The following is a 20133-nucleotide window of genomic DNA, read 5'->3' on the forward strand; positions in this document are numbered from 1 at the left end:
ATCTAATGTGTATGAGGAAGGGATAGAAAGCCATGTAGCCGGAATGGACTCTAGGAGGAGAAGAGTAGTATGAGATACGATTGGAGGAGTAGGTGGGGGCCAGACCATACACAGCCTTTTAAACCAAAGTAAAAAGTTTGCATTTGACTTATGTGCAATTAGAAGCTCTCAAAGGGCTTTAAGCTGGATTGAAATCTGATTTAAATCATATTTTAAAGAGAAATAAGACATTGAGAACAATTAAAAGTTCACCAGGTAGCAAAGTTGAAGAGAGCCTTTCCAACAGAGGAAGCAGAAAGCATGAATAGCTGTCATTCTGAGTTGCCTATCTTTTATAACCCACCTTCATTGAATCTTTACTTGATTTGCGTTTTAATGTGGAGGCCATGAATTTTAAATGTCACTCTGTAAAGTTGGTTGATTGGGCATCCACTCAACCAAGGCCACTAAAGAGCAATATCTTGCAGTACCTCTGTTATAGGCCCTTGTTCTCATCCTTTTGGATTCATAAACTTGATTTTATAAATGCAGTCAGTCTATTCATTACTAATCTAATCAACCTTGCAAAAGATGAATGGTCACCTTATTAATTTAAAAATAAGTAAATTGGTTTGAATTCTTTTTATTGGAAGTACAAAACCCAACATGAGAAAACTCAATCAAAAATGTTTTAAAGTACATAAAGTACATAGAGCAGTTTGTCGCAGAAGCCAAGGCCAGGAATGCTACTGGACCCCAGGAAGAGATAAGAACCAGAAACCAAATGTCTCATGTATGTTCCTCTCTGTCCATCTGTTTCATTCTTATCCATGTAGCTCTGTGGAGGGGCTTCCTCTGGTTCTCAGATCCGTATGGTAAGGCATTTTTCTCTCCTCCATGAACCTGAGTTTCTCTACCTATTTTCCCATGGTAGGTCTTAAATATTCATTCAACAAATTAAACTACAATAAAACAGCTGGTTTGGGAAACATAAACACACCCTAGTGTCATTAACAACCAGGGGATCCCATAGCCAGTATGCAAGATTCCAGCTCCCTCTTGCAGTGATCTCCGTCACATTTCTTATCTGAATAATACAGAGTAAACATTACAGTCACACCCTGCACCTAACGAATGGACAAGTCTTTGTCACCAAATAGTATCAGCTCTATGCACTTCCTTGGGGACTCACTTTTCAGAGGACCCTATTATTCCATTATTTCAACATTACAATGTCAGAAATTCTATCCTTTCTTCAGTGTTTTTACATTCCTTGTTAAAACCTAATGCTATAAAAATGAGTACTCTGGGACAGATGGTGACTTAGGGAATCACAGCTTTGCTCCCTGACTCCCCGCCAAGCGTTGGGCTATATCCCTCCCACCCTCCTCCAGTTCCACTGCACCCCTCCACGCACTCACTGTCTTGCCTTAACTGTTGAACTGTTCTGAGAGAATTATTCAGAGTCAGAAACCAGACACCAGTGTGGTTCTGTGTTAGAAATATAAACACACTGGTTAGAAGAAAAGCAAAAAGGATGTCAGATTAGAAAGGCATAGCAGAGTTGGATTATTACACATATGTCAGCCTGAAGTGCAAGAGTGGCAGAATTGACTTCAGGTTCACAGACTGGAGCAGGAAATAGACAGGGAGACAGTCCCACATCCAGAGGAGAGCCTTCTTACACATATGGTTGTATTTGCGGGAAGGCTCTCTTCTACCTAATCTTGGCTAAAAGGCCATTGTAGAGTAACTGACACACCTGTTTCCCCACAGGAAGAAAGAGTATATCACAGGGAGGCAACTGTTGAGACTGTGAGATTTAATGTATTAGACAGTGTAAATGTAGCCATTTGATAAGTACTCAGCTTAGCCTCAGAGTCTATAGTTGCCGGTTTTTACAACTAAATCTTGATTCTCTTCTTAGTATCATTCTGTCTTGTCTCAGGCTTGCAGACCCCAAAGTCTCCGTTGATAAACTGAAAATAGTATTTTCTAATTGTCATGAGATGCAACTTTAGACCTCTCCAACCTCTTTCTGCCTCTTTCTTGACCTTTTCCCAGTAACCAATACATTTTTCCTTGGATAAAGTAAAATGTATTTGTGAGATTCCTCTAGTTAAATGCCAACCATGTTGCCAGGTTGTATAGGGATGAACAAGAAAGGTGATTTATTCGGGCAATCAGAGGAGGAAACATCTTTCCTTAAGTGTCATGAAAAGTTCTAGGATTACAGAACAATGCTCTGTTCCAAAAAAAAAGTCTACTTTCACTAAGAAACAGCAGAGTAGTGAGGTGTTATTATTGTGATCACCTGAAGCTTGAGAATAAAAAGAGTTCAAAAAAAAACTCTAAGTTTTCCTCCAAGTTCCAAAATATTGTCTACCCACATTTCCTTTCAAATGTTCCTTTCATTTGTTTCAGTCCTTTCATGTTGTTTACAGACGCAGATCATCCCTTAGTAATGGCCTGCACATCTGGTCAAAGTGACAAGCCTGATGACTCCAGGCAGCTTGGGGAGAAGCAGGAAAGGCCGAAACCAATGCCAAGGGGTCAGCGGTGAGTACAGGGAAACTGGAAGCTCATCCTCCTAAGCAAGAAGGAACTCAACAGCTCTTATCTAGAGGCAGTGATGGGGGTGCTTGATCCTCAGGGCAAAGTGTAAGCACTGGGTTCTGACTCCCGAGGGGACAAGGGAGTGCTGGCCAAAGCCTGAGGCCCAGCATGAGCATTAGGGACCAGGAGAACAGGCAGGGGCAGGTGGAGCCAGTGGGGCTCCAACATCAGGAAGGCCTGGATACTATTCTGTAAAGAGAAGAGAAAAATGCAATAAGAATGGAGATGGGCCAAAAAGGGATTTTTCCATTCAAGCTCAAATAAGCTCAGGAAGAAGACTGGGGCCCAGAATGAGAAAGAGAGCTGAGCTACACACATATCCCATGCTGACGTAAGCCAGGTCAGAATCTGCTGAAGTATCCCAGGGATGTATTTGACCAGCTCCCATGTGAGCCACAAACAGCATTCACATTTATTGACATGGCTTATCCTCATGCAATCACAAAAGTCTGTGAGGTCAATGGGACAAGTGTCTCTCTATTTTACAGATGAAAACACTTAGGTTCAGAGGAGTTAAGTGACTAAGATTACATAGCTTCAAAGTAGCAGCAGCAGGGCTCAAACCCTAGGCTTCTGTTGTTAAATCCATTCTTCTCTGGGCACTAACTGCTTTCCACATTCCTTGGTCAACTCTTAGCTCTTACCTACTTCCAGAGTCAGTTGTTTAATCAAATAGCCCCACATTCATTACAAAACTGGGCTTCAGACCTGTGGCTCTCTTGAGTCAGCCACCAGGGACTGCACTTGCATTTCCCGGTGCAAGTTGGGACAGGGCTGCTTTCTTCCCTCCCCTGAAGAGGTCTACGGTTCAGGGATGGTATCCTGGCTTCTCTGATAAGACTCTTTCATGGACATTCTCAAAGAGCCCCCTACCATAGCCCCCACTCCCACAGACCCACTTAAAGTCTGGGCAGTGACAACAAATAGAATGAGGTGAGCCCATCTTCCACAATTTAAACTTGGGGTTTAAGGGTGGGGGTCATCTAAGAGAACTAACTCTGGGTTGAGAGTAAAGACTGGTCATTATAATTCTGCTATATGATTTGAAAGCAATTTTTATGATTTGGGAAAGTTGCGTATTTTCTCTGACTCTCACTTTCTTCACGTTTAATATAAGGATATTGATCAAATAATTTTCAAAACTCTTCTTGTTCTCACATTCAATACTTGTAGGATTTTTTATTGTATTCCTGGTGTCAGCCCTACCCCTAGCCCCAACTCCACCCCCAGGATGAAAAACCTAATAGAATGCCCAGTTATATCCCTGAAAGTACTCACAAACAGGCAATGACCGTGAGCACCTTCATGGCCCTGGGAGAGCCACCCTTATCCCAGAGTCCACTCCCACTGCCCTCTCTTCCTTCATCACCCTCCACGCCAGCCCTCATGAACTCCATCTATAGGACTTACCTGAGCAGATCACAGCCACATCTTCCTTATGGGTGCAGTCATGATACCCCCAAAATCTGTGCTTGCACTGCTCCAGGGACTGCTCCTTCCCAGAGCAACGAACATCATCCAGCCAGATGCGGCCGACCCCAGGGCCATAGCTTTTCCTGACTTTGAAGGATGGAGAGAGGGACTTCCCACAGCCCAGTTGCTTGCATACCACCTGGTCCTCCTTTGCTCCCCAGCCATCATCGCAGACCGAGCCCCATACACCCTTGTGAAACACCTCCAGTCGCCCAGAGCAGGGCTTGTCTCCTCCTACCAGTCTCAAGTCAAAGACATCTGCAGGATGGAGAAGGAAGTTGGGGGTTGGAGAGAGGAAGGGAAGGGAGAAAAAATAAGATTGTTTACAACCTCACCAAACACCATCAGCACATTTGGAACCCTTCACATGTGTTTCTGTGATTATAGCCCCTTCTCAAGGTCTCCATCAGGTTCCAACCCCTGCAGCCCAGGTCTGCTCCTCTAACTAGGGCCTTTTTACTTCCCCATCTATTTTACAAATTTATCATATTTATAACTGACTTTCTAATAGTTTTTAAAAACTGAAGAAATCAACAGAAACAGGGACTGGTGTGCCCTGTCCTTATTATATATAATTCAAGACAATTACAGTTCATGTTAATGTAGTGCTTAATATTATTTAAAACATTTTCATATACAAAGGCAAGTATTATCATCCCTGTTTTAAAAACAACAGAATTGATGATCAGCACAATTAAATAAGTTTGCAATGGTCCTTTGGTGCATGAGCAGTTTCTTTGTAAATATTGTTTGAATGGGATTCCATTTAATTAAATTCATGAATAAACCTAGTCTCTGGATGCACAGGCATTACCTTCACATTCAACCCACACGTGGTCATCATAGGTGCAGTTGTTCTTCCCCCAAGGCTCGGAAGGGCAATCTTGAAGGGTTATTTCTTTTCCTGAGCATGATATCTGGTTCACCCAGATGGGTCCTTGGCCCTGTGTAGCCTTGTTGCAGTATTTTTGGGCCAGTATGGCCCTCCCACATCCCAGCTGATGGCATACCACCTTTGTGGCCTTGAGGTTCCAGCCTGTTTTGCACACAGGGCTCCATTGGTCCTGGTACTTCACCTCCACTCTCCCCTTGCAGCGCCCAGGGCCGTCAGCCAGCCTCACCTCCTCAAAAACTGGGCTATCTGGGTCTGGGGAGAAAGAAAAAGGAAGTGTCTATTCTCTGCTAGAACATAGCCTTCTCAGAAAAGGGGGCCCAGTGGACACATCTCTCAGTTCTTGGTGTTCAGTATAATCTGTATTAAAGTGCTTAATACTGCCTAGTAGATGCTTATTTTAAAAAAATAAAAAATTGAAAGAATGAATGAGTGAATCAATGCAGGAAACATAGTTTCTCAGTTCCAGGTTGAATCATTATCATTTCTGTAGCATTTTAAGTTTTCAAATTATTTTCACTTTCAACTTCTCATTTGCTGCTCACAAGAGGCAGTTAGAAACATGGTATAGATTTTTTTTTAAAAAATACAATAACATAAAAGATGTGCCCACAACCAAAAACTCTTTGGAAAAAGGGATTTTTCCATTCAAGCTCAAATAAGCTCAGGAAGAAGACTGGGGCCCAGAATGAGAAAGAGAGCTGAGCTACACACATATCCCATGCTGACGTAAGCCAGGTCAGAATCTGCTGAAGTATCCCAGGGATGTATTTGACCAGCTCCCATGTGAGCCACAAACAGCATTCACATTTATTGACATGCCTTATCCTCATGCAATCACAAAAGTCTGTGAGGTCAATGGGACAAGTGTCTCTCTATTTTACAGATGAAAACACTTAGGTTCAGAGGAGTTAAGTGACTAAGATTACATAGCTTCAAAGTAGCAGGTATTATCAGCCAAGTATCCCAGATTAGTGCTGCCAACCCTCACTCTTTCTAAGAAATAGGAATGAGACTTCAGCATCAGAGCAAAAAGTGATGTTTCTTCGGTAACAAATTCTATGGGTAGACAAAAAGAAAAGGAGACATAGACTAGCCCCTCAGTCAATCACACCCTAGGGGAGGCAAAAGTACTAATAATTTCTCCTTTTATGTGAGGGATAGCAAATGTATGTAGGGAAGTAAACGAACACAGATCTCTCTGTCTATGTATCTGTCTCTCAAACTATTTATCATCTATCTATGAGATTGTGTTGGTTTGCCATGAGTATCTCCTGTCCACCTGACTGGATGGTAGACCCCTTCAAAACTGAAACTATCCCAAAAACAAACATTATACTTTGCAAGCTCATTTCTTCCGCCATAACTCCACCCCGAGCTCCATAAACAAGAAACATTATTCAACAAATGTTTAGTGGTTTCTTGATCTGTGCATGTTTGTTTGCATGTGTGTAAATAAGAGAAACAGGTTAAATTGAAACTAAGAAGAAAGCATTCGCTCGACCAAGTAGCAGTAACAACGCTAAGTGAGAATATTAGCCATTGTGTGAAAGTCCGTGGTGGGGAATAAACACCGACAGAAGTGGCCTTGAGGGGTACGGGCAGCTGGAAGATGGTCTATGAGTCCTGCAATACTCACTCACACACAATGCCCCAGCAGCCTCGTCGATAGAGCAATCAATAACATCTTCATCTTTTTCACAGTGAGCCAGTGTATCTTCCATCCCTTTGCAATCAACATTTTGAAAAAGAAATTTTTGCCATTTTTCTGGTGGTGGTTTAAATAAAATACCACCAATGGCTTCCTTGGCTGCTCCACAGTCCAGTTCCCGGCACACCACAGCAACGTCTTTCTTGTCCCAGTCGTCGTCACACACCAAGCCCCACTGGCCCTCCTGTTCCACCTCCACCCGTCCTTCACACCGGTGGGAGCCTCCTACCAGCCGCACCGTGGATGGAGACTCTGCAAAGAGATGGAGTGTTAGCTGGAGACCTGGGAGGATCCCAGAGGGTGCTCAGGCGCATAGTCATTCAATTTGGGCCTCTTCTGCCCTTGATAGAGGGTGTGGAGACTTTGGGGACTAAAAAGGAGGGATCAGAAGGGAAAGCCAGGGAGAGGAGCTTGGGACCCCATCTCTGAGTTCTGATTCTGCTATACCCTTAATTGTACCCTACCAAGAAACTCCAAGATACCGAGTCATGACTTCTGGCTTTTTCAGTTTGAAGATTGAGGGAAAGATGTTGGTTGAAGATGCAATAGAATTTTGAGATTCTCTGGTGGTCAGAACCAGAAGGACCTATAGAGATCATAAAGTCCACCCACTCCACTATTTCACAGATGTGGAAAATGATCCTCATGAAGTGGTGGTCCTAAGGTCACACTGTCCAACAGTGGAAGTCCCAGGCCAGAGCAGAAGTGTCAAGATGGTATCTATTGTGTTTTTTCTTCTTCACAACCCTGTCTCTCTCCATGGCAGCCAGATTGAGGCAGAGTGTTTGGATATAATTTGGGCTGAACAACCTAACTCTCTCTTACTATCAGTGGCCCACTCCTACCTGTCCTGTGACATTGTCCCTTGTGCAAGCACCCAGTTCAGAAGAAATACAGAGAGCATCAAGCAAGAGAAGTCAGAGCTTCGGAGTCTCAGAGCCACAATAGTTTGTCTAGAGAATTCTAGAGGTTAGCAGTAGGAGAGAGGGTCCCTAGAGCCTCCAGATAAGTTCTGAGGAATTGAGGACGTGGCTCTGCTCCCTGAATAGAACTCTGGGGGTGGAAAAGACTAACAAAAATCTTCTCCCTTCCACCAAGACATACAAGTAGAGTGGAGATGGCTATGTAGGGAGACCAGGGAAGAGCCCATCAGACAACAAACATTTGCTGAGCACATACTACTTTTCAGTATTTTTTTAATAAACTCAGAGAACAGTGATGAACAAGATAGATAGCATTGTTCCCCTCAAGTAGCTTATATTAAGTAGGCTTGGCCATTCCACAAAGTCTCCTCAACCTCAGAGCAATATAGCAGAGGCTGAATTTGCCATGCCTTTGTGGAGCAGGGCAGTTAGCAGAGAGAGGTCTGGTGCACCAGGAGAGGCCACATTTGGACTGGAGGTCTGTGGCCTATTGGGATATAAACAGCTTAATAGAAGCCAACATGGGCCACATGGTCTGACCCAGATGCCTGCATTGATGGAAAAGGACTTCTGAGGACCAGATTTCCCACTTCCTACCTTGTCTCAACTTTGCCCAAACTTCAGGGAACTTGGAATCAACCCAGAAGAAGTGGTTGAGTGAGAAAACTTTGATCTGAAGTTTGTTTATTTGTTTTTGTTTCTCTCCCTTTCTTCCTTAATTTTTTGGGAGAGCAATAGGAACTTGAAAGCTAGAGGTAGAAACTAAAATTTAACCATAAAAAACTAAGAAAAGTTTCCATTTTTGCACACTTGAGTTCAAGATTTATACATCTGGTTATAAATATAATTCAAGAGCAATCACCCAGAAATCACTTTGAGGTGATTGTATCTAAGATCGGTTTGGATCAGCATTATTGTATACTCCAGGAAATACTAACTGTCAGGATCAAGCACAAGATGTTTTATTTCATTTTGGATTATAAAATTCTCACTTTTAATAAATTTTCATTTTCTATGAAGTAGAAGACTAGAACAGCTCTCAGGAAAGAAGAAATAAACAAAAAAGGAACACAACGTGAGTATATAAGAAATTCAGTTTGAGGGAATATAAAGGCTGAGAAAAAGATTTAGAAGGCAGAGAGAAGAGCAGGGTGTCTCATAGAGCAGTGGTGTCTTAGGCAGAGTGTGTTTAGCCTATGCCTTTAGCCTACAATATCAGCAGAGGGCTTGAGGGACGGGCCCAGGGGCAGAGAATTAATGTCTTGGAGTATGGGAGACTGTAAAGAGAGCAGTTGCCTCTGTGAACTCTACCTGCAGTAACAGACAGCGCTGGAGGCCAAGAAAAAAGACTAAGTGGCAGGATGAGAGCCCAGAAGCAACACTCCTTAAGGAATCAAGCTGCATCCATCAGGGTGTAGGATGCTCCACACCAAAAAGCAGAGTTTATAGCTGTCCCTCTCTGGTAAAGCCTCTACCATCAAGTGAAAGTGTAGACTGAAGGACAGTGTCAAAGAAACTGATAATCTACAACCAAACCTCTTGAGTTCAGACCATCATAGACTTCCTCTCCCATAGACTCGTTCTCTCTGTGCAGCCCCACATTCTCCTTGGGTGTACAATTTGTACGTTTCCCAAAGACTCCTCAGGAAGGTAGCCAGTGCAGGCTGAAATCCAGCCTATGCTTTGCTGGTGAAGCCGTGTCTGCATAGAAGCAGATGAATTTCTAATTCAAACAAAGATGCCATTAAGCCTGGAAGGGGGACCTGGATGTGCTGAAACTCAGCAGACTAAAAGAAAGTTCATTTCTCAGGTGAAGTGCCCTCTGGACCTGAAATGTCGCTATCTCCTACTCTTATGCTGGCCATGCGGCCACAGAAACCAAGTGGGGAGAGGTCACCTGCAGGGATAAACCACATTACACCCTTCGCAAGACTGAATGGGTGCGTGGGAAGCTGGAAATGAAGTTTACTGGGCCTGTTTTGAACCACAGCTACTCACCATGACCCAGGCACCTTCAAAATCTCCCTTCCCCTGAGCTTGGAGTCCTCCCTCTCAGAAACCCCCCAAAAATCTTACCTAAGAGTCCAGGTCTGGTGCAAATGGCTGGGAAAGAAAGAAGGCAGCCGGTGAGGTCATGAAGTCAATTTCCAAGGCTTTGTTCAAAGAACACAACTCCCTTGCCAGGCTTTGTGAGACAGAGTGGTAGATAGAGACTCCAAGGTCAGTGCTGTTGGCACTTTCTTCTCCTGGGATGACCAGCTTTGAAGGACACAGACACTGGCAGCAAACCACACACACCAATTGTACCATAGATGCCTGATCCAGCCTGTTCCCTTCACATGTGATGGTGGTCCGACCTCAGGCAATGATCAATTTGGTTTTCTACTCTAGTCAATTAGATTGATTGGTTATTACTGCCTGAAGTAAAAGTGTGGCTATGCAGCCACTTGGCTCAGCAGAAAAGAGCTCTGGATGCACTGGTTGGGGAAGGGGGCGTGCAGAGAGTAGAGGGAAGGGGCAGGACTTGCCTGGCACTACATTTAGACCAGGTCAGCAAATTCTTTCTGTAAAGGGACAGATAGTAAATATTTTAGGCTTTGTGGGCTATATAGCCTTTGTTCCACATACTCACCTGTCACCATATAGCATGAGAGCAGTCATATATATGTATACAAATGAGCATGACTGTGTTCCAATAAACATCTATTTATGGACATCGAAATTTAAATTTCACGTAATTTTCCTGTGTCATAAAATATTATTTTTCTTTTGTTTTTTCCCCATCATTTAAAAATGTAAAAATCATTCTCACCTTTGCAGGCTGTAGTTTTCCAACCCCTGATATAGATCAGCAGCTCAGAAAGAAGCCCGCCCTACATTTAATTCCAAACCTCCAGATTCAAGCCCCAGCACATCTCTGAAACACGGGAGTCTGTTCCTACAGGATCTCTGTATGGATGGACTCCTCTGTCCATGAGGCTCCCTCCTAGTGCTGCAGCATCCCAAACCCTGTGATTTTCATTAGTCCCTGAGGCATTTACAACTATAGAACTTGCGTACCATCCATCTTATAGTATTTTTCTGAAAGAGCGTATATGTTTCCAGCCTAGAGCCTCTTAGGCAGGTCCAAATATTTCAGTGGCTTATCCTGAAATATTTTCTTCTCTTGCTTTCCAAACAACTTCTCATTAACCCCATGCCCTTAGTCTTCAGAATGTGGCTACTCTCAGACTCAGTGATGCCTTATCTAACTGTCTAAAATTCAAGGTTAGGTCATACATATGTGAATCAATGCATAACCCCCCACACAAAACATGTATATATGTGAAGGAAAATGAGCACGCCAAGGTTGATATGCAGGTACAAAAGTGATATAACCAGTAAGTGACTTGGAAGTTCTGCAGCACGGTGGATAATTACAGGTGACACAGGACAGAAAAGCTTCACCAAGCAGGGGAAAGTGTAGGTGAGCCTGGAAGATCCAATAGTATATCCTTGAGGGGCAAGATTAGCTTTGGGTACTACAGGGGATGCAGATGTTTAAGAGATGGCCAGCACCCTACAATGGACACATAAGTGCCCAACTGAGAGATCCACATGGGCTTTGGTGATGCACTAGATCATCAAGACAATAAACATGGATGTGATTGATTAGGGTATGGATTCTGCAGGCATTGTTAGATGCCCTATATTAGTTATCTCATGAAAAGTCTCCTAACAAGCCTTTGAGGAACATAATATTATCTTCACTTCATAGATGAGAGAGCAAGGTTCCAGAGAAGTATGGTATCCCATAAACTCAGACAGCTAAGAAATCAAAGAGCCAGGATGAGAACCCCAGGTCTCTTTGGCTCCAAAATCTCTAGATTAACCTAGGCAATAAGAAACTGGGGGAAATTCAGGAAACATTAAATGAAAGGAACACTTTCAGAGGAAACCAGATAATATGATCAATGAAAGGTGACTGTCTTGCAACTCTACTTCCTTTCATGGCTCTACCTGCTGCTACCCAGGGTCCATTCATTTGTCTTCTTGTAAATAGTACTTATGGAAAATTATGTAAAGAGGGAAATGGAATAAATTGCAGTAAATCTGTCAGTGAAGATATAGGAAAATAGGAAAAAAATCTAATAATCACAGTAGATTATAAATTTGGTATGGATTAAGTGGCTTTTTAGGGTTTAGAACAGTTGCCAGATTATAGAAGGGAGGGAGAAAACCACTCTTGAAAGCACCATCCTTGAAGACCATCCTGAATCTGTGCCAGGGCAGCAGGGAGAGGATCGTAATCAAAGTTCTAGAAAACTCTAAAGCCTAAACCAACAGAAACAGAGATACTCACCAAGGATCAAGGAGAATAGCAGAGCCATAACTCAGGCAGCTGAAGATGATGAGCTGGAATTTAATAATGCAAGGAGGTCTCCAAACAGCAATATTTAGTTTGGGCTTTAGTACCCCAAGAGGGAGGAGAGAGGCAGGTCATGAGTGCGTCAAAGCATTATCAGATGACCAGAAACCAATGGATTCAGGGGACAGAACTGCCAGAGCTGAACTTGCTGAACTTGCTGAACTCAGCATGCTCCAGAGGAAGGGAGGTGGCCAAAACTGTCAGAAAGATGCTAACAGCAAAACTAAACTAACAGAGGCTGTCATAACTTGGTTCTGCTGTAAGTCCAGCTCCACCCATCTCTGCTTCGGCCCCTTCATTCTGTAAACAGGGGAAACAGCTCCCACATGGAAAGGCATGTGCCAAAAATATGGGCATCCTCATTAGAATACCAGGCACTGCTCAGCCTCCACATATGATTTGTGGAGTAAATAGGCCAATTTTGATGCATTTTCTCCAGAAGGAAATGCCTAAAGGACATAAAACCCAGAGGCCATAGAATAAATGCAGAATTGCCCTTAGAGGCACATCCCATAGGCCATAATCTAGGGTCAAGGTGTTGATCTCTGCATATAGGCCTAGTTTTACTGTCTTCAAACCAGCTTCCCTAGTGCTAAGCAGAGAGTCCAGTACACGGATCTACTCTTCTATGCTTGCGCTGATGTGTGCCCATCTGTGGGAGCTGAGAGGAGGCGGGTCCCTGTGGTGATGGGCATCAGGATCACTGGACTCAGGTTGTCCTTAGATCTAAGGTATGATTGACAGGGATTGAGCAGTAAGACCCTAGGTATTCCCAGGCTCCTCTGCCATGTTGTATTATTAGGTATAGCTATGCTTCACGAACTATTCAACTCTATATTAATCCACCATTCAACTTCATATGCTAACATAACCCCTGCTGTTTCAAACAGGATAATTTTTTCTCTACAATGAGACAACTTAGCTTCTTTGTAATAGTCAGGTCAGTCAGCACAAAGCTTGGTTCATTGTAGGCATTCATTTTTTTTTATTATTTTAGAGTATTACAAGGGTGTAAATGGTTTGGTTACATAAATTGCCTTTGTACCATACAACAAGCATGCTCATGCCCCAGACAGTGCATACCATATCTGTTAGGTGTGGATTTACCCATCCCTTCCTCCCCCCGCCACCTGCCTCACACCCTATGAATGTTACTTCCATATGTGCACGTCAGTGTTGATCAATTAGTATCAATTTAATGGTGAGTTATGTGGTGTTTGTTTTTCCATTCTTGTGATACTTCACTTAAAAGAATGGGCTCCAGCTCCAACCAGGATAATACAAGAGGTAGTTAATCATTTTTTAAGGCTGAGTAGTACTCCATGGTATACATGTACCACATTTTGTTAATCCACTCACATATTGATGGGCACTTGGGCTGTTTCCACATCTTTGCAATTGTGAATTGTGCTTCTCTAAACATTCTAGTGCAGGTGTCTTTTTTATAAAATGTCTTTTCTTCCTTTGGATAGATATGCAGTAATGGGATTGCAGGATCAAATAGTAGTTCTACTTTTAGTTCTTTGAGGTATCTGCATACTCCTTTCCACAGAGGTTGCACTAGTTTTCAGTCCCACTAGCAGTGTATGAGTGTTCCTATTTCTCAGCATCCATGCCAACATTTATTGTTTTGGGACTTTTTGATACAAGCCATTCTCACTGGAGTTAAGTGATATCTCATTGTGGTTTTGATTTGTATTTCCCTGATAATTAGAGATGTTGAGCATTTTTTCATATGTTTCTTGGCCATTAGTCTATCTTCTTTCGAAAAGTTTCTGTTCATGTCTTTTGCCCACTTTTTAATGGGGTTGTTTGATTTTGTTCTTGCTGATTTTCCTGAGTTCTATATAGATTCTAGTTATTAGCCCTCTATCGCATGTAAAGCATGCAAATATGTAGATATTCATTTTTAATCCTATGTTTCTTCATTTAATTATTCAATAAAAAAGCCTTTAGCACCCATGATTACCAGGCAGTGTGATGGGTGGAGGCAGAACATGGATGAATAAGAGACAGTTTGGCACTTCAACAGGATATAGTCTATTAATTGCAATAGCATGTGAAAACTGCTGTAAGAGAGGAAAGTATAAGAAACTTTGGGAACATAATGGAGGAAATGGTCACTCTCCTTGGGGCTAATCACAGAAGACTTTTCAGTAATGATGATATTTGAGCAGGGGTTTAGGGTGAGTGGAGTGGAGAATCAGAATGGAAAAGGCTTTGCTATGCATATGCACACAAATGAAACAGCATTATCCATTTAAGGAACTACAGGTATTTTGGAATGGCTGGATCACAGCCTGTTTGGTGGTCAGGGGTCAGGGATTATTGGTGTTGAAAGGTAAAGAGACACTAGATGATATGCAAATTGCAACAAGATCCAGATAGTGGAGGGTCTATTATGAATGCTTTTATAAATGCTAATTACATCTTTCCCTCTCTAGATTCTGAAGTGATTCAGTAACAGACACAGAATTCAGAAAAGGCTCAAAATATCAGCTTTAAGGTTGAGGAAGCTACATTACATTGCAACTAGGATCTAAGATCCTGTGTATTCACCTCCATTCTTCAGGAGCCAGGTATGCACTAGTGAGTTTACCTCTGGAGGAGAAAAGACACCGTGTGGCCCAAGGGCAGGCAAACCCACTGGAGAGCACAGGCCACATGATCCAGAAATATATTTCTCCCCCTCCCACATGGAAAATCGAGTGAAAAGAAGAGGAGAGAAAAAAAGACAAAAGCTTTTCCCCCAATATAGAATTTTAATAACAGAAGCAAGAATATGAAGAAAGGAAAAGGAAGATTTTTCTGTCAGAAAGGACATTGTCCTGCAGGACACAAGAAGCTGCCAAAGGATGTTACACATTTTCCACACGTGCTCTGGCTGCAGCGTGGAGGAGGAACTGGAATGCATGATGACCATTAATTGGACAAGAAGACCCATTAAGACTGCGGTCCCCAAGCCCTAGACCACAGACCGGTACCTGGGGGTCTGATGGGTGCCAGTGCAATGGGAGGCACAGCACTGGTCCGTGGCCTGTTAGGAACCAGGCCTCACAGCAGGAGGTGAGCCGCGCAAGTGAAGCTTCATCTGTATTTACAGCCGCTCCCCGTGGCTCACATCACCGCCTCAGCTCCACCTCCTGTCAGATCGGTGGCGACATTAGATTCTCATAGGAGCATGAACTCTACTGTAAACTGTGCACTTGGGCAATGTAGGTTGCATGCTTTTTATGAGAATCTAATGCCTGATGATCTGAGGTGGAACTGAGGTGGTCATGCTAGTGCTGGGGAGTGGCTGCAAATACAGATTATCATTAGCAGAGAGGTTTGACTGCACAATAAATATAATGTGCTTGAATCATCCCTAAACCATCATCCATCTTGCCATCTGTGGAAAAATTGTCTTTCATGAAATCGGTCCCTGGTGCCAAAACAATTGGGGACCATTGCAATACGAGGCCACGGCACTAGCCCAGAGAGAGCAGAGGACTGGAACATAAGTAGAAGTCAGTACCTGACAGTCACCGTGTTGGGGGGTGAAATGGGAGATGAGCTGCTTAACCTGAGCAGGGGGGCTGTATCAGGCTGAGAGCTTCTGAAAAGTGGTCAAGGTCTGAAACAATCACTGAGAGGAAAAGGGACCCTGGAGAGAAACAAGTAAAATATCTATTTTTCAGCATTGGGTTGAAAAACTTGCATTTATGAGTGGCATCAGCGTGCCCAGTTGCAAGAGCCTCTCAGGCTGCAGTCAGAGGGCTGGAGTGACAGGCTCATAAAGCCAGGGGTTCAAGCTCAGGGACCAGCTCTGGATGTGGGCAAGAGGGAGAAATGGGTTGATACAGAGTGAAAACAGAAGTAAGTGCTGGAAAAGAGAACCTCAATGAGGAAAGACTGGGGAAAAGGAAAGTGTTAGAAAGTTCAAGGTAAGGGAAGTTGTCCAGAGGTTTGAAGAGGAGGGTTTAAGGTTTCAGATGAGTACCAGTTCTGAGTAATGACTGGGCACAAGCCAGGGGACTGGAAGAGAGAGAAGGTAAAAGTTTCAGCAACTAAGGAGTTTAGGGAATTGGGAAGAGGTTATCGGTAAGAGGATTACCCAGAAGAGTGAGGGAGACGGGAGGCACAGGCTGGGGAAGCCCAAAGCAGTGTGGAACTAGGTAATTGGCTGGAGGACATCAATATATGACACATGTCAGAAGCATGTGGGGGGTACTGTCACGAAGGGCATGCTCTGTGTCCTGCTAATGTGGCATCAGGGAAGAATCCCTCTGACCAACAATGGGGTGTGTCAAGTATTCGTGGACTCCATGAGAGTAAAACACCATCCTAATTGTTCCCTCTTATACTTCCAGTGCCTGGCACGCAATAAATGATTGTTGCCTCAGTGAATGAATGCATGAGTGACTGTACTGTCGGACAAAGAACATCATCAAGCCTTTAGACCCATCAGCAATGCATCTCTTGGCTCTATTCCTTGTCCATGTCGTCTTGCATGGTGGGCTAAGACTCACATTCCATGACGGTTGTTGGAAGGGTGAGGCCTCTCCTGGGCTGCCTTTCTAAGAGCTACGATCCAGAACACAGGAGTCTGTGGGTTCGGTTGCTCTTTTCTGTATACATTGGCAAACACCTGTAGATAATAGCCCTCATTCCCTTCTGTTGCTCTCATTTGTGCACCTGCGTCCTTCCCTCACAGCCACCAGGGTGGAGAAGGAGCTCAAAATCACGTCACATTAGAAATAGATCTAAGACTTAGGGTTCAGGGAGCATGAGCACAGTCTTCAGGCATTTAGAATAAGATTGTTCTGTGGAACTCCTGAGGTGAAAACATCACCTATACATGGAAACTATAGGGAAATATTTTTTTTAACTCATCATGAGAAAAAAACTGAAGACAGACTAGGTTGTCCCAGAGACCATGAGTGATCTACAACTTTAGATGTTTAGTTACATCATTGTTAATAAATACTCCATTACCTATTTCGGTTGATTATTATTAATAAATTTTTTAAATTGCCAAATCTCAGGGCTGTTCACTGCAAAAAACATTCCAATCACTTACAGGAAAGGGGCCCCAAGGACTTCGTAAAACTCCGGCACTGATCCTTTCAGCGTGGGGGCCCTTGAGAGAGCAAAGGGACAGACAGGACACCCGGGCCTCCCTCAGGGCACAATGAAGCTATAATGGTCTCCCATTCTTCAGGTACCTGCAATGAGGGATCCAAGGAGGACAAGTGACAGCAGCTTGGAGCGTGGAGCCCACAGGGAGGAAACCCAGTGTGCGTGGCTGCCCGACGGCACCCAGGCTGGCCGTCCACACCCTGCTGGCAGTAGAACTGCCCTGGCCGTCCATATGTCCCTGGTGTGCTCTGCCCTGGAACTTCAACCTGTGCTTTTCTGGACCTCTCTGCAACTATCCTTAAAAAGAGGCATTATAGCATAAAGGCTAAGAGCCAGGGCTTTGGAGGCAGGTAGACTTGATTCCAATTCTAACTCAGTCACACTGTGGTCACACTGCGCGACCTTAAACAAGATAGTTTGGCCCTTTCTTGGTAGTTTTGTTGGCTGGATATATTTATACTTTTTTATGCTAGGATGATCACTTTTCATTTCTGCCTTTTATTAAATAGTTAATTTTTTTCTTGCTTAATGGTTTCTATGTTCCTCTTTTAAATGGAAAATCAAAAGTGACAGCAAAGCAAGTAGCTTACAGGGTCACACCTCAGATAAGGATCAGCTCACTTCCTAATGCTATTTAGGCTAGCTCAGGCCTTTCTGCCCCAAAGCAGGGTCTCTGGATAGCCCTGATCCTAAATTTAGACCCCATGAAAGACAAATTACCACCTTAAAAGCCCGCATTCTGATAAGGTCAGAACAAATGGCTCAGTACAGGGCCCATGAGAAAAGAAGAGAGGGGAGCTGTCCCAGGGGTCACTGGACACCACTGCCCTGTGTGCTGCCCCTGCATGGAGGAAGTTACACTGGTGGGAAAGGGGAGTGTACTCGGCAGGGCTTCCTGCTTAGCCTTCGGAGTATTGCATTGTGAAATTCCAACCCTCCCTCACTAACAAGATGGTGATTTTCCTTAATCTACGTGACCAAGAGAACCGTCTGTTCCATCCAGCTGGATCTCTTCTCTTCAGGGCCTGCCGACCCTCTCGGTGTCTGCATCATTCCTGTCACATGTTGTCTAGGTGGGGGTGTCCATTTCCTTTCTTCAGTTCCTGGCTCCTCTTTTGTTAACTGGAACATATCACCTATTCTCGAAAAGAGGTTGGAAATGGAAGAAAGAGAAAATAGCGATGTGAGGGGACGGCTGAAAGCAGGTGGCAGGAGGAGAAGGAAGCGCAGACTGGGGGTGTCCTCCATCACCCTCTCTCAGTGCTCAAAGCTGGCAGCAACATTGTTAATCAAATGTCTGTAATTTAACCACAAATATTTGGTGATTATCTCTTGTGTACCAAGCACTATCCTGGGCTCTGGGAGGGAGGAGGAGGAGTTAGAGATGATTTAAAGACAGTCTTTCTTTCAAGACACAAGTACCATATTAAAAGGCAGCAATTTTGAATACTACAGTATACATGTAAGAATTTAGGGATAATCTTTCATTCATATTTCCTAGTGTATTATTGTAACTATTAGTACAGTATCCATCCTTGATATTTGGTTAATATTAATACTTTAATCAATTAATACTTAATGATGTGTTATAATATTGCTAATTAACCGTTATATGTCAGATAAAATGGTTATTTAATATTTTAATTAATAGTAATATTTTAATATTAACCTTTGTTATCTGAGAGTATCACTAAGTTGTGAATAGGGCCTTAAGGTAAATTTGGTAATAGAAATTCTCTATACAAATGGAGATAAGGCGAGAGAGGTGTATAAATTTAGATACAGACATAGACATAGGCAATGATACCTCAAATCTCGAAGGGGTAGAATCAAGATTAATTTCTGTGAGACTAAGAAGAGATACATTGGAAAAATTAAAATGTTTAATGCAAATTTATTTGAATTTACTTTTATTGTGAGGCAGTGATGCAAATTCTCGACATTCTCTCTTATCTCCCCTGTAAAATCTTTCATAGCATCTCTTTTGCTCCTAAGTATGAATTTCCAAATGGTCTCGGTTTTGGTAGAAGCCCCAAGGCCTGGAAAAATAAGTGCTAGATCATTTGTTCAGGACATGTTCAAAGATTGTGAAACTGGCTACTGCTATCATTAGTCCCTCTTGCATATCCAGGCTTTATACAACAACACCAAGAAAGAATTAATTAAGAAGGAATATATAACAAGAAATTTCTTTCAAGAGAGTTTTTCATGTACTGTGTACTTTCTTCCACCTTCCCCCAAACAAACCAAGGGAGAGACTTAGAGAATTTATCAGAAAATTTTGCTCAGGTCTGCTGGAGCCTGGAGGGCCCTGGTCTGGTGGCCAGCCCACATCTGTGCACATCTGAAGGTGAGCTGCCGGCAGGAGCTGTGTCAGGAAGCACCGGCACACTCAAACCTTACCCAGAAGAGATGTGTGGTTTCCATGGTTTCACGTGGACCAGACTAGATCATCTTGAAGGTGACCCAACCCAGAGGATGCCTGGGAGGATGAAGTGACCTCCACAGAGGGAGTGTGTGAGAAAGGCCCAGGAGCAGTGGGGGAGTTATAAGTAGCTGACTAGAGGAGGCACCATTGCATGAGGAAACAGCAGGCGGGTATTCATGTGAACAAAGAAGCTACAAAGTGCTGCTAGAGAGAAAGAAGCAGTATGTGGACATGGGTCTTGCCCACGGAGCGCCAGACCCATTGTAACTGTCCCCTCACAGAGGACTTTGCCCTTTGTTATTAACACTCCCATCCTGCCCTCTTCCTAGGGGTCCAAAATAGCAGCTACTGAGTTGGGAAGGGAGTGAAGCCAAAAGAGAGCGGAAACAGACAGCATCTCCTCTTTCCTTGCCACAGGCTTCAGGAGTCAACCCTGTGCTCGGAGAGTGGCGAAGTGGCCACCAACCAGGTACAAAGACTAGCTTTGCATCAAATACAGTCTTTATAAATCTTACCTTTCTAAGTTCTCACAAAAATAAACACATGGACATTATTCCTTTTCACAGTTTTCCTGCTATAGGC

At 43.4% G+C, this 20133-nt stretch overlaps 1 protein-coding gene across 1 annotated transcript; it reads right to left on the reverse strand.

The window, feature by feature from the left end:
* Window positions 1-606: 606 nt before the first annotated feature.
* Window positions 607-12189, reverse strand: CD5L (CD5 molecule like). The gene is made up of 6 exons (XM_045547001.1): window positions 11937-12189; window positions 9671-9697; window positions 6600-6923; window positions 4883-5215; window positions 4006-4326; window positions 607-2784 (listed from the first exon to the last, which is right to left on the reverse strand). The coding sequence occupies exons 1-6, from the start codon at window positions 11962-11964 to the stop codon at window positions 2780-2782; spliced, it is 1038 nt and encodes a 345-aa protein (XP_045402957.1). The 5' UTR covers window positions 11965-12189; the 3' UTR covers window positions 607-2779.
* Window positions 12190-20133: the final 7944 nt, after the last annotated feature.

Source organism: Lemur catta, chromosome 3 (assembly GCF_020740605.2).
Source record: "Lemur catta isolate mLemCat1 chromosome 3, mLemCat1.pri, whole genome shotgun sequence".
NCBI lineage: Eukaryota > Metazoa > Chordata > Mammalia > Primates > Lemuridae > Lemur > Lemur catta.